This window comes from Fulmarus glacialis, unplaced genomic scaffold, assembly GCF_000690835.1.
Source record: "Fulmarus glacialis isolate BGI_N327 unplaced genomic scaffold, ASM69083v1 scaffold49931, whole genome shotgun sequence".
NCBI lineage: Eukaryota > Metazoa > Chordata > Aves > Procellariiformes > Procellariidae > Fulmarus > Fulmarus glacialis.
Genome location: NW_009193101.1, coordinates 3058 through 17359, shown reverse-complemented (window position 1 = coordinate 17359; position 14302 = coordinate 3058). Strand labels below are relative to the sequence as shown.

General features: G+C 40.9%; 1 protein-coding gene across 1 annotated transcript; it reads left to right on the top strand.

The window, feature by feature from the left end:
- Positions 1-813: 813 nt before the first annotated feature.
- LOC104072509 (heat shock factor protein 3-like) lies at positions 814-13551 on the top strand (the record flags this gene model as incomplete). The annotated part of the gene is made up of 12 exons (XM_009587317.1): positions 814-922; positions 2614-2741; positions 5515-5639; positions 6517-6592; positions 7333-7394; positions 7760-7841; positions 8124-8257; positions 9076-9321; positions 10737-10842; positions 11368-11433; positions 12576-12642; positions 13220-13551. Coding segments are annotated over 12 exons (1533 nt in total), but the record flags the coding sequence as incomplete, so codon positions are not given.
- Positions 13552-14302: the final 751 nt, after the last annotated feature.

The window sequence follows — 14302 nt, the reverse complement described above, 5'->3', positions numbered from 1 at the left end:
AACTTTTAATTTTTTCTTCCTGAGATGAGGAAGATAGGCCTTGCTGGTCCCGTGTGCCTTCAGGCATGGGACATTACAACCATAGGCAGCCTAGCAAGACATCTGGCACAAACACGGCGTTTAATTTTGTCCCCTGTCAGTTTTCAATCCGTAGGATTTTCTCCACTTTTTTCAGAGGTTTGGCCTTTACGAAGGCAAGGATGAGAAGAAACATAATATTTTTGTTCTCTTTGTGAACAGCATAAAAGTGATACAAAGACCTGCCCAGTTTCAGGAAGTTTGAACTTGAGAATATGATAAATCTGAAACTGCTTGTGTCACAGTTACCCTTTTTCACCGCTGGGTTGTGTTGTCTGAACTTTTAGTAACTCTGCAATGCTACTTGCCTATTTTTAGTGGTGACATAGTACATACAGTGGAAGAATCTCGTCAGGAGCTGGGCGAGCTCTGATCAAGGGAGATAAAAGCCCTCTTGTGGCATGAATTCCATTGTGCTTGAGCGATATTTATGTTTCCTGTGGACGGAGAGAGCAGCAGATACGTGGGTTTTTAGAACGATTTTTCTTTGGATTAAGATCAAAACTTCAGGGCTTTAAAAAAATCCCCCATTCAATAGAAGTTCCATGTAACTTACCTTTTTGGATTCAAACTTTTTAGTACAGTCCGAAGTACTCAGAAGTGCTCAGACAGACAATTCCCTTTGCTAAGTGTTTTGCCCTTCCCTGTTGTAGGAACGGTCTCTGTTGATTTATGGTCTTGACTTATGAGCAACACCTTAGAAAAATTGTGCTTGTTCTCTGACTTGTTTCCTAGAATGGTGAGAACTTCTGCATTCTGGATGAGCAGAGGTTTGCCAAGGAGCTACTCCCCAAGTACTTCAAACACAACAATATCTCCAGCTTCATACGACAGCTTAACATGTGTAAGCATCAGCTGTTCTTATGTATTCTTTCTGCCAAGTTCATTGCTACTTGGCATCGATTTGAATTTCTTTAAACAAACCAATTGACTTGGCAGGTCCTTCATCCCTGAAAACCTGAATTCTGGTCTTGAATTTGCTTTGGAAAAGAAAAGAATAACAGCAGAGCTTGGCTTAGTCTTTGTTTTCTGTGTTTCAGCTGTGAGTCCTTTTGAGCAATGACCGTAAAAATACTGTTTCATGTGCTGGTACCTAAAGCTTGGGTAGAGTTCACTGGGCTCTAGTGGTAGTGTTAATGGTAACAGCAAACTTATGCATACCTAGAAGAACAAAGGCCGTATCTACACCCATGCATCTAGTACATTAAAAAAAATTGCCTAGATCATGCTGTTGCCTGCATTGCTGTTTTGAAACAAGATTAGTCACGCTGATGGATCAAGCTGGACTAAGTTTCTCATGTTTTCTGTGCTCGAATTTTAAGCATCATGTAGCATACATTCTTTAACACACGTACAACTTGGACAGGCAGAAGAAGCTGGAGTGAAGTGGTAATTCAAAGATATAGTACAATGTGCGGGGCTGCAACACACAGCAGAAATAGTTGGTTTGCAGCAGATAGCTTATGGGCTGAGTGAAGGTACAAACTGCATAGAAGATGGCCGCCTTATTTAGAATTGCCATTCGGAGTAAGGGGGAGGAGGAACTCTCTGTCCTTGCCCCATAGGTTTGCCTGGTCTCTCTAGAGCTGATGCCTATTTAGATTTTGTCAGACATGAGAGAGAAAGCGTACATTTAGCCTCTTGACACAGGGTGGATGCTGCTGTTTGTGTCGAGTGTTGAGGCTCCATCACTTGAGTGTCGAAGGATAATGCAGACAAACAATTGTCAGTTGCCTTGTAACAAGGGTAAATGCCAAAATGCAAGTATTCCTATGAAGACATGCAGTGCGATGGCAGCCTCCTTTTCCTGCTGGACCTATCCTAGCTTCAAGTAAAGTTTTCTAATGATAGCGCTGTTGGGGTGCAGTGAAACTGGAATACATTAACTAAGTTAAAAACTTGAACGAGGAGAGATATGGATTGGTCTGTCAACTGTATCTTGCATCTACCCTGTGGTACTTGAAGCAGTGATGGAAATAGAGCTGGCAATGTCTTATTTCATGCAGGCATTCTGGTATGGAGAAAGTGCTCTGCGTGCACGTGTTTGCATGGGCTGAGAACTAACTTCTCTTCCTTACTTTATTCTGCAGACCCTGGTGGTACATGACAGCATTTGTTTTGATATGTACTTGTCTGGGATTATAAGCATGAAAAGGAAGGGGCACCATTGCGCTGCTTCCACCAGGACAAGATTTTATTCAAGATGTCCTCATAAATCTCATTTCTAACTAACTTCTGTGATTATTTGGACATCACTGTCTTGCTTGCAGACCCTAGCTGGCCTCTGCCATGCATGCTGTTCGTACAGCCTGCAAGGTCATTTGATGGTATTGTGGGCGTGTTCTCTAGCTGTGAAGATTGGAGCAGTCAAATCATTGAGCACCAAAGAAAAGCTACTTTGGCTGTTTTTCATAGTTTCTGCTCCAGTAACTGTAGTGCTGTAGGTATTTCAGTGGCTTGGGGTTGTCTTTAGCTATGTATTGTAACAGTCAGCTTTGCCCTGAAAGAAATGACTTTGTTAATACCTCTCCACAGATGGTTTCAGGAAGGTGATTGCTCTGGAGAATGGTATGATTACAGCAGAGAAAAGCTCAGTCATTGAGTTCCAACACCCTTTCTTCAAGCAAGGGAAGGCACATTTGCTGGAAAACATCAAGCGCAAGGTACAGTCTAATCATGTATTTACTTCACTGTGTTATGAAAAGTAGCCTATCAAGAGCATGTCTGGGGGTTTCAAACACTTTACAGCCAACAAATTCCATGGGAACCAAGGTTGTGCATCATGATGCAAGCCTTTGTAACTCCTTCCTGAATGCCAGGCTAATGCTTGGCTTGGCCTCCTCATGCCAGCTCTTAGACAAAACACACCCTGCTGTTGTTTAGCAATGCACTGGAGCAGGACCACATTCTTCATAGCTGTCAAACTAGAGCCCTTTTCCACAGAGTTCATATACACGATTACAGCTTACCATGGTCTTCAATTCTGCCAGCATAGCAGAGTTAGAAAGAGTCACAAAGTGAAAGAAGTAAAAGAAAATACGTTCCTGTTTGGTGCTCATTGAAAATTAGCAAGAGCATCGGTAATCAGTTCATTTGGGCGAGTTTGCATAAATTACGTTGTTCCTCCAAAACTATGTTGCTGCTAAGCTACATCTTTATTAGCGCTTTCCAGTTTTCTTTTGTACATTCAGGCCTTGTCTGACCTGTTTCTGCACAGATATTTATCCTCTATTGGCACATTACAGCCCATAATATCCTGGCTGCCAGAGAAAGAGAGTATCATGATACATCATGTTGACATTTGAACTGCAGAATTTTTTCTTTAGAATGTCATAATGTGGTAGCTACATTGCCCAAGTTAATAAAAGCACAGGGTAGGCTTGAGAGTCACAATTGTGTTTTGATTGATTCTTCACTGAGCTGTCTCTGCTCAGAATCACAATCGATTAAATATAGTTGTACAGCTGCTTCTCTGACTCAGGCCTGTGCTCTTCCCAGATGCTGTAATCGCTAACTTGCCTTGGCTTGCACACCTTGTTTTCTGGTATTTTGGGGCAGTCAGCTGATGACATAATGCATGGCACCATGTATCCCAGGAGTGTTGCACTGGGTGGAGTATTCTAGATGGAAAGAAAAAGCTCTAGTTAGTGCCAAGGACCTTGATATGAAACTGTTGAATAGGTTGGTGAAACATACTCTTTGTTGCACAGGAAATATTAGTGATTTTTTGCAAAACATCCATTAGTTTTTCTTGCTCTTTGCCATCTGGAATGGAGTCACATTTCAGTACTTGCTATAAACTGGATTTCAAGCCTCTAATAGGAACACAAGTTTGAATGCAGGACTTCCTTTACTTACTCCCTTTTAGTGTTAGCTCTGATGGTGTGCTTCAGTCTTGACACCCTTATTATCTAGTTAGAGACTCTGAAGAGAGCAATTCCTTGCACTTGGGCAGAATGTTTTAGTTTGGCCCTTTTTTGAGAGGCAGGCTGACTGCATTTGAAATTTCCACCTGCTGTCTGCATCTTTTGGGTGTCTTCCCCATGGAGAGGTGGTATGCTGAAGAGAAATCAGACGGCCATGTATTTCATTTGGGATACAGCTCATGTACCTTAGCGTAAGGTAGTATCCGCAACGAATAGCGAAGCATCTAAAAACGTGGACAGAGAGGAGAACTGTCAGGCCATTCAGTCCATCCTTTGTTACACTGGATTGTGTTAAGAAGGTAGGTAGTTATTTCTGTGGAGTGATTACATAACAATTATGTTCTGTTTCATCATGAAGTGATGGGATGTTATTTTATAACTCTGTAGGTCCATTTCTGACTGTTCCATTCTCCTTTGAAAAAACGGTATCTGTGAGCCAACCTGCATGGAAGTTATCTAGCACTTCAGCGGGCCAATCTCAGATGTTTTCACCTCCCTCTTGGAAGTTAGTAGAATAATAAGAATCATAGCATGCTGTAGGTTGGAAGGGACATCTGGTGGTTATCTGGTGCAACTCCATTTGGTTCAATTATGGGCAGTATTTGGCTAAATGATTTTAAAAATTATGCCCACAAAACCTGGACATGTCATTCAGACGTGTGATGCACCAGACCTATCTTTTTCAAAATCCTGAATTGTATGTTAGCCATCAATGCCACCATCGCAGAGAGGGTTGCTGAAGAAATTGGAAAATTTTGAATATGGAAGCATGGAGAGGAGAGAGGGAGCTTTTTGCTTTCTGATGACTCTTCCACCATCGTTTGAAGAGGTGGCATTCATGGATTCTGCTCTGGGCAGAAGAGCAGTTTGGACTCTGACTTTCTGGAGACAAGTCTCCATAATTTTGGAATGTCACTGAGCAGAGAGGTAATAGAGGAAACACCAGTATGGGAATCTGCAACTCAGGTGGTGTGGGACAAATTTTCCAATCGAGTAGGATGCATCTAATTAGGCAACTTCGCCCTGCCACCCTCCAGTAATTTAATGGAAATTTGTTACTCCTGTGCTGGCAGATTTACCCACACGTAAAAGGAATGTGATCGTCTTGTTCTTACTCCACTATCAATTCTGGGGGTTTTTTTGGCTGGTGTCTTACTCTTTGACACTAGAGGGCAAGCTGTCACCAGACCTGTAGAGAGAGAAATCCCTAGGGAAGGCCTTTTCAATCAGTGGTAGGTTTTTATCATGAATTATGATGGTGAATCTACTGTCTACATGTACAAAGTGCTAATCTCATGTTTTCATTGACATCTTGGTTTTTTCACGGTGTAGACTGTCCTAAGGACTATAGGAATTACGGTGTTTTGTGATACATAAGAATTATAGTGTTACCTAATCTTTTAATGGAGTTTGTACCTGTTCTTCTGCAGACTAACTACACTGTTCCTGTAGAAAGGAGTATGTAAGGCACTGTTCATAATAAAACATGTGTAATCTGGTCCTATTTTAGGTATCTGCAGTAAGAACTGAGGATCTCAAGGTCTGTACGGAGGATTTGCACAAAGTACTCTCTGAAGTCCAGGAAATGAGAGAACAGCAGAACAACATGGATGTCAGACTGGCTAACATGAAGAGGTAGACTCCGTCTGTTTCAGAGGCACTTACACATTGAATGTTGCTTATATCTAATGGAGCCTGACTCTAAATGTGGGTTTCATTTGAACTGGAAACAGGTGAAGCTATTTTTTTTTTCTAAGAATCCCCATTCCACCCCACATACCTTCTGAATCTTGTTTGTTTTTATAATTCAGTTACAGACCAGAGATTAAGACTGGGAGTTTGTTGACTATCTTGAGATTTCATTTTGGTTGCCATCACCTGTAGTAGTTTTTTAGGGCGACCAAAGCATTTCCTTTTCTAAACACAAAACAGGGTGAGATGCAGCGAGGGACAATTAGTCTTTGGTTTTCTTTCTAAGTGGACTTCGCACGTTCTCATCTATGTTCCCTCAGATCCTTTTTGTATAGGCACTGGTAATTCATTCAGATCATTGGTATGCAAGCAGGTATCAACCAAAGTTCAGGAGATACCTTCACTCCACTCCCTCTGTTCCTTTAAAAAAACCCAAACAAACAAACAAAAAAACCCTCAAACACAAACTTTGAAACTGTTCTGAGGTGGTCTGTGTTACACTCAGCCTGTTTCCAAACATCAAGGCTTTATTCTAAGGCTTTGAGGCTTTGAAGGAATACCTCAGATCAAGATTGTTGGTGGAGAAGGCAAGGCTGAGAATGTCCTTATTAGTGAGTGTTTGGTCCTGCCTGATGGAAAATGGAGTTAATTTAACCCAGAGTTTATACTAGTGGATCGGGTTAACTGATTATTAGTTATCTACGGAAGGAATGTTGCCATTGGTCATGCAAGGTACTGTGAAAGTTTGAAAGCTGTAAAACTAAAACATATAAAGTAAACTCTGTTCATCCTCTGTCTTCTGATTTATTCTGCATTGCAGAGAAAATAAGGCCCTGTGGAAAGAAGTGGCAGTTCTAAGGCAGAAGCACAGTCAACAACAGAAGCTGCTGTCTAAGGTACCATTGCAGCATCTTCAGTGCTACCATCCTTATTCCTGCCTCTGTGATACTTGATGGCATTCTTTGCTTATGTAGAATGACAAATGACACAGAGCTGAACAGGCTATATTAATACAGCGTAAAGAAAATGTTCACAGTTCCTAGTGTCCCAGAAGTAGCACAGCAAAGAACCATGAGCAAAATATTAAGGAAAAGTAATAGTAAAAAGGATTTCGATGTGTTTGAAATCTCAGTGAATCTTATTTGGAGAGAAATCAGGAAATCAAACTGACTTGGGGTAAACGTGGGGCTGAAGGCAGTGCATGGTAACAGGAGCCTAAAACGAGATTGCAGGCACATGGAATGGAGTCTGAAGGATCTTGGACCAAGACAGACTTAGACTACTCAAGAAGTCAACTTGGAACCCAGAAACTATAGGAGCTTCTGCACTGGAACAAATTTTCTCTGGTTTATTCCTCAGCTGTTTCTGGTCTGGAGTCCTCTAGTGACTTGTGGTGCTATATTACATTTGGGGGGGGGTGGAAATCAAAAAACACCTGCCCAAGTGGGATAATTTTTCAATGACATTTGTAATTATCATTTTGGTTTTTAAGACATGAACACAAATGGATTTTTAATTTACCTATTGATTTCAATCACATAACTACATAATTTTATAGTAAAATCTGAATTAATAATTTAATATTAGGATTGCTATGCTGACCACTTGTTTTTGCTGTTTTGTTTTTCCTTTTTAGATTCTTCAATTTATACTAAGTTTGATGCGAGGAAATTATATTGTTGGGGTCAAAAGAAAAAGGTAATTACTGGATAGGTCACAGATCGGTGTCAGATGTGAATTCTAGGGATCAATCAGCTTCTAGAAGCAAGATACTTTTTTTAAAGTGTACAAAGAATATTTTTATCACTTGTATATTCAAACTTGAGAAAGCTGATGGAAGTTGAATAAAGCATGAAGTAAAGACTTCCTCTTCTTTATCACTGAAAGAATGGGTGGGAAGAGAATATACTATACATTTTAAATTTCAAAGGGCACAGTTATCAGAAATGGTAACTCTTTCAAAATAAGTGGAAGAATGATTGTTCTTACCATTACTGCACGTATTTGGCATTGCTACAGCTTTTTGCTGTGGAACTATATACTAAAGCCGTGTTTTGTCTCAGGTCTCTAACGGATGCTGCAGGTGCTTCACCTTCCAAATACAGTCGTCAGTATGTTCGCATACCTGTGGAGAGTGGCCAAGCAGTAAGTCTTCCCAGGGAGAGAGACAATGGGTTGGACAGGATGATATACAGTGATCTCGAAGTCTTCCTTATAACCATTAATACTGTTATCTTATAATCAAATGCACTCCATTTTGAAATGGGCAGCTTTAAAGCATTGCTCTGTCTGTAAAATCACGCAAATCAGTACAACTAGTCAAAGATGAAATCCGAACAAGAAAGAGAAGCTGCAAGAAGAATGGAGCTTCAACGTCAAAGAAGTCAGACCTTTTGGTTTACTCATTCTGTTTGCTGTATCCTTCAGATGCCTTTTTCGGAACATAATGCAGATGATGAGGATGGAAATGGTACAGGTCTCATCATTCGAGATATCACTGATACCCTGGAAAATGCCACCGATGGTCTCCTTGCTGTGGCACACACAAGTGGCAAAGTCAGGTACATTTAAAGGATGTGAAATTATTTATGCTTAGGTTGTTAACTAGGTTATGTTAGTGTAAGCGATCAATATGAATTCCGGGAAACAGCCTCTCTGAATTTTAACTCTATTTGTGCATGACAGGCCTGTTTGTAGGCTGTCTTTTCTACAGCATGTAGCATTGGTCATGGTCAGCAAAGTTTTTTAAGAGTTCATGTCTCTTCAGGAGTGCCTGAAGACCTATCAGGCTGATTGGCACTTAAAGTTTAATTTGCTGAGGCTTTTCTGTCCATTCAACAAATAAGCACATACTTAACTTTTCAACTGAACAGGGACCTGAATGCATATATAGGTTACTAATAAACAAACCAAGATGTATAGCTTTATCTCCAGTTTCAGTACTACTCTTGCTAATACTATGCTAAGCATAACTGAAGGGAAGGCATTCTTTTGTGTGGCATCAGATGCTTGTGAAAACCCATTTAGTTGTTAACATCCAGAGTGAAATACGGACAAATTTGAAATCTTTTCTTTCCAGAGACACAATGTTAGGAGTTTCCCTCTTACCTAATTTCTGAATACTATTTTGCTGCTTTTGGCCTGGCAAAATGGGGTGTTTTGCTTTGATACATGCTATCTGTATAAGCTGTAGTAAGAGATACTTCATCTGCCTTTAGGAAGGCGCTTTTCTTCTTTTTCTAAAGACCAGTTGGTTGTTTGAACTCTTGACTGGCTTGACCTTATTACGTGTTAAGATTTGAGATACAAAATGTGAAATGAGTAGTAATACAGTTGATGAATTCTCCTGTGTGTTGTTTCTCTTTGGGTCATATTTTAGAGAGCCACAGGCAGCTCTGGATCCTGGCTTACCTATTTGTCAAGTATTGCAGCCAAATGAGTTAAATTGTGCAGAACCTATGCCACCAGTTCATATAAATGATGTCAGCAAGTCCAATGAAATAGGAAATGTTGCTGTGGAACTCCATTCTGCACAACCTAATGCTCCAGAAGACCCAGTGTCAATGATTGACTCCATCTTGAACGAGAACAACTCTGGAAACCAAAATGATCCTTTACTGGACAGGTATTAACTTTTTTCTGGAAACTGTTATGCTGTTGTCATCTTGTGCCATCTTGTCAAAGTTTTAGAGGATGTGTTTAGCAGAACATAGTGAATTAGCTTTTTAAATGTCATTGATGAACTGAATTTTCTGCCTCTTTGTTAGTGGGTCTTGAAAAAGACAAGTGTTAGCATCATAGACTAAAAGCAGGGCAAGTTCATCTGCCACATCTCTGATAATGAGTGTGCCTGATTTCTGATGTCTCAGTGGGAGGATTGCTGGGGTCAGTCTGTCACATCAGCCCTTGTATGGCCACTACTGGCACTGCCAAGTGCTGCCAAACAGCAGATAAGGGTAGTGATTTCAGGAAGGCACCATGTGCTGCTTTGTTTCTGAGAACTGGATTTGGATTTTTCTTGGTAGTAGTCTGATGTTGTTTCGCCGTTGCTTCCTTTCTTTGCCCCTCATTTTTGCAAAGGTTCGTTTCCCTTGTGCATTGTCAGGTCAGACTCACCCCTGGGATCGAAATCACGCGGGCTGTGGTTTCACACTCAGCAGCCCTGCTGCTTAAGCAGTTCCCAGCTCTGCACTGGCCCCAAGCTTTAGCAGTGCAGTCATTTCTGTGGCTGCAGGGTGAGCTGGATCAAGGAACAACTTTTAGTTCTCTCTCCTGACAGCTCTTCTGCTGTGGTTAGCTCCAGGTAGGAAGTACTGAGATGATGTGTCACAGCACTTCGTGTAATCTGAAGGCCCTGTGATATTTTACCCCACTGGCACTGCAAAATGTGGGGCAATGCCTTGGAACTGTCTGTTGCTTGTAGCTAAGTATTCCGGCATAGGAGGTAGCTTGCAGCACGGTGAGAAGTTCAGTACTGGCACTGTGCATGCAGCTTCCTTTCCACTTCATTCACTGTCCCTTGTATCCTGCCCACTGTCCGTGGAAACGTGTACAATTTGGCAAGAATCTGATGTCTCAAAGTAGGTAGTGTTTCTTCAAATCCAGATTATTTCCAGCCCTTTATTATCATTTATTGTCCCCAGGTGAAAGCCATCAGACCTTAGTTTAAACAGATTGGTATATAGGCTGGGATCTGAGAACATTCAAAAGATACTAAAATGAAGGAGGAAGTAGGTATGGAAGGAGGAACTGCTTTTTGGTATGATAGCTATTATTATACTTGCTGTTCAGATACTCTTCCTTGTACCTGTCCTTCAAAGAGTTGGACCGTGAAAAGTGATACAGAAATGCAGTTTCATGCATTTGGCAATAAGCTGTTCTGGATTGTGAACAACCTAGTCTGGCTCTCATCTTGCCCCACAGCTGTAATAACTGAGGGGTTTGCAGATTATTTCCAAGAGTTTTTCCTGCTTTGTGGTGCAAAAGAAGGCCCTAACTGCTGACTGTTTCTTACAGTACTATATAATTTTGTCTTTTTAGAGAAGAAATTCAGGATTTTCTTAATTGCATTGATGCCAGCCTTGAAGAGCTTCAAGCAATGTTATCTGGGAAGCAGTATAACTTTGGTTCTGAAGCTTTCAGCGATGTGAGTGTCTCTTCACTTTTTCTGATTTCTGAAAAATACTGATTAGGTTGCATTATGAAATTTTACTCTCTTATTCCATGTTGTAACGGGCAAGAGGGGGGAAAATCCTGAAAAGCAGAGTTATGGATAGAGTGATACATAGTCATTCTAGGAGTCTTAACAAGGTACAAGGTAACATTGAGAGCCTTTTTCAGTTCATACAGTATTTCTGTTATACATAACTCAAGGGGGGAAAAAAAGGGAAAAATTGGACTCTCTTTTCCTTCTGAAGCCTTTGTCATATATCATCACATCCTCAGCCATATACCTGGAATCACTGGGAAGTATCGTGTCCTTTTCTTCTCCTGTGACCTCAGTTTACTGCCACGAGTTGAAAGTACATTGCTGTGGGCCTGTGGAGGAGCCACCTTCCCTGTGCTTCAGCGGATGGAGTGGTGCGCTGGAATCTGCTGTCCTTTCAGGAGCTCTCCGAAGTTTTGTTTTAAGAACCTTATTGTATGACATACGGTCTGTTTTTATTTTCAGACATTTAATCCTGAGCTACCAGCCCTGGATATGAGTTTGATGGAAACTTCCCCTGGTATGGAAAATGTAAGAGTGAGAGTTGCTTCTATGATGGGGAGGGTTAATACGATGCTGAGAGCTAAATTTTGACTGATGCAATTTGAGGGTAGGGACTGGATTGATAGCACAGGATGAAACTGCCATTTTATCTATCTGACTCAATGTTTTCAGTTATCATTGTTGGTATATATGAATTTAAGAGGGTTCTCAAGATAATTTCAAGTCTTATGTTCCTAGCTGCAGTAATACACTCAGTGGGCTGATTTAAACTGTCACTTTGCTTTGAATAACATGTTCTTTGCTTTCTGAATACGCCTGAGAACATAAGGAAGAGGGAAACAAACTGGTGTCTGTTGAACCAGCTGTCTCTTTTGAGGAATTTTTTTTTCCTATCTATTACTTCTGTACCTTCTATTTAAAATGAGGAGGGTAGAACATCTTGTCTTTTTTTTGTCTAAGTGTGTGAGAACAGTTTCTTGGCTTGTTTCTCCTCACCTCAGGGATTCCCATGATAACTAGGTCTGTTAGGTTATAGTTCAGATGACATTGTGTGTCTTCAGTCTGTCTGAAGACTGAAGGAAAAGTATTAAATGAAAAACATAATGTAATATGCTGTATTTATTCTGAACATGGCTGTATAGAATTTCCTCAGAGGACATACAAAAGTTCAGTGCAAATTTACTTCTCTTGGTCCAGTTCCCAAAATTGACTCATGTTAAAAAAAAAACCTTGCAAGTGTCATTTATTTTGTAGTCCTGAAATAATATTTAAACTAGGACTTGCCAGTCGTAAGAGCTTAGACCACAATGCAGCTGTGTTCAAGCAGTGCTTGCAAAATTTAATTGTATTGATGAAATCATGTTTAATGGTGTTATTCCAACAAGACAGACTATAATAAAGCTTCTGGTTTGGAAGGCAAAATAAATATTTGCTAGTCAGAAGCTTGTTTGGTTTTAGTAAGTTAAGTTTGTCTGTATTTCACCATGCCTTCTTCTGAGAGCTCCTGTTTGGTGGCCCTCATGTGAACAGTGGGCTCGTTGGCCAACCGTTTCCTTTCTCTTCCCTCCTCCTTTCACCTTTAATTTTGTTAACCAGTCAGTGAAGACTTGGATTTTTATGTTGTTTTGTTTTTAAGCATTCTGTCTTACTCTCTGTCCATTTTGCTTCAGATTGCAAACTTGGCAGAGAGCACTGAAGATCTAGGAGCAAATGAGAAAGAAACAGCAGGAAGCAAAGGTGGGCAGGAAGAAACGCTGAGATCTGTGACAGTTCCAAACTCTTCCAAAACTGTGTGTTGAAATGGAATTTTTGTAGCCTGTAATATGGTTTATCTCCTTCTTTGGTCTGGGCTTAAAATTTTTGTGAAGACTGGAATGTTTCACTGATCTTGATGAAGCTGTGCTTCAATCTTAAGAGGCCGCATCCTATGCCCCATGTCGGTGTTAACCGTTTTTCTTATATGTGACAGAGTGTCACAATAGGGAGCAGAACTGCAAATGTCATTGTGGAAATACCTCCTATATGGGCTACGACCCCCACAAATGCAGTGCTACTCGTTTTACTACTTCAGTGTTGCCATTGCATGCTGTATGTATTAGGGGCTTGAAGCGTGCTTCAGATATTGATCTTAACAGACAGGGGAGTCTTAACTCCCCTCTTGCAGCCGTGGATGTAGTCTGTCAGAGCTCAGCTATATGGTTTTCTTTAGTGAACCAAGTTTTGAAGCAGCCTCTCCAGTTTTCCTTGTCTTGAATAAGAGCCTTCACTTATGTGACACAGGAGCCTGGAGTTTAAACTGTTTGTTTTCCCTCAGATATGCAGCTGATACAGTACAGGGCCAATCCTCTGCTTTCATTATTTGAAGAACTACCTTCAAGTGAAGCTGCAGGGAAGACGGAGGATCCGAAAGACCTTCTACTGCCACCCCTGGAGGAGAAACCTGCTCTTCATCCTCCGTCAGGCAGTGAAACTGTCTTGCCGCTAGCAGCTCCAGCAAGCCAGACTGAGCCTCTGGATGCTCTGGGAACGGGTGATCCACCTCTCCTCTCGGACGATGGGAACGGAGAGTATAAACTGTTTCCACTCTTGCTCCTCAGTCCTGTTGCTAACTTCATAGAAGAGGCCTCTGAGATAGAAACTTCTTGAACTCACGTAACATCTGTAACTGGCTTAGTGATGTGAAATGGATCAGCAAGAAGTTTCACCTCCCTCCTCAGCTGCTTCCTGGGTGTCATATATTCTGTATGGACAAAAGAAAGTTCTCTTTCCACAAGCAAAGAGCACATCCGGAAAAACTGAACACAAGCTCAAAATGGGAGCTGGTGGGAGTGAAAGCACTGGGCGGAGCGGAAGAACAACCTCCCTGTAAACATACTGCAACGTATTCTGTAACTTTTTATCTGATATCCTTATTGCAAAAGGAAATCTGTTTGTATCCTGTTTGTAAAGTTTGTCTGGGTGGTTTTTTTTTCTATTAGCTGGATAGTAGTGTGTGTGTAATATTTTAAACACGGGGTTTACTCTTTCTCAGAGCCTGTTTCAATAGGTGGCTTGTCTACTGTTTGGAATTAAGAATTTATTTTTTTTTTTAATTTGAGTTTTCTTTTTTGGTAGTTTGTGGCTACTACTGTTTGCACCTGCTTAGATCACTTTCGTACTCCTAGATTTGCTCCTAGGTACAGGGAACATTTTTCCTATGGAAAATTACATTTTAACTGTGGAATATTACTTTTTAACATGCTAACACACATCCATTGCCACGGATTGTAGGTGTTGTGGTAGGAAGTGCTTGCCACCCTGCATAATGCTGATTTCTCATGCACATTGCATGGCAGTTCTTCTAGGGTAACTTGCACCTAGCTCACAGGTTATGTGTCCTCAGAAATTTTGAGTAGAA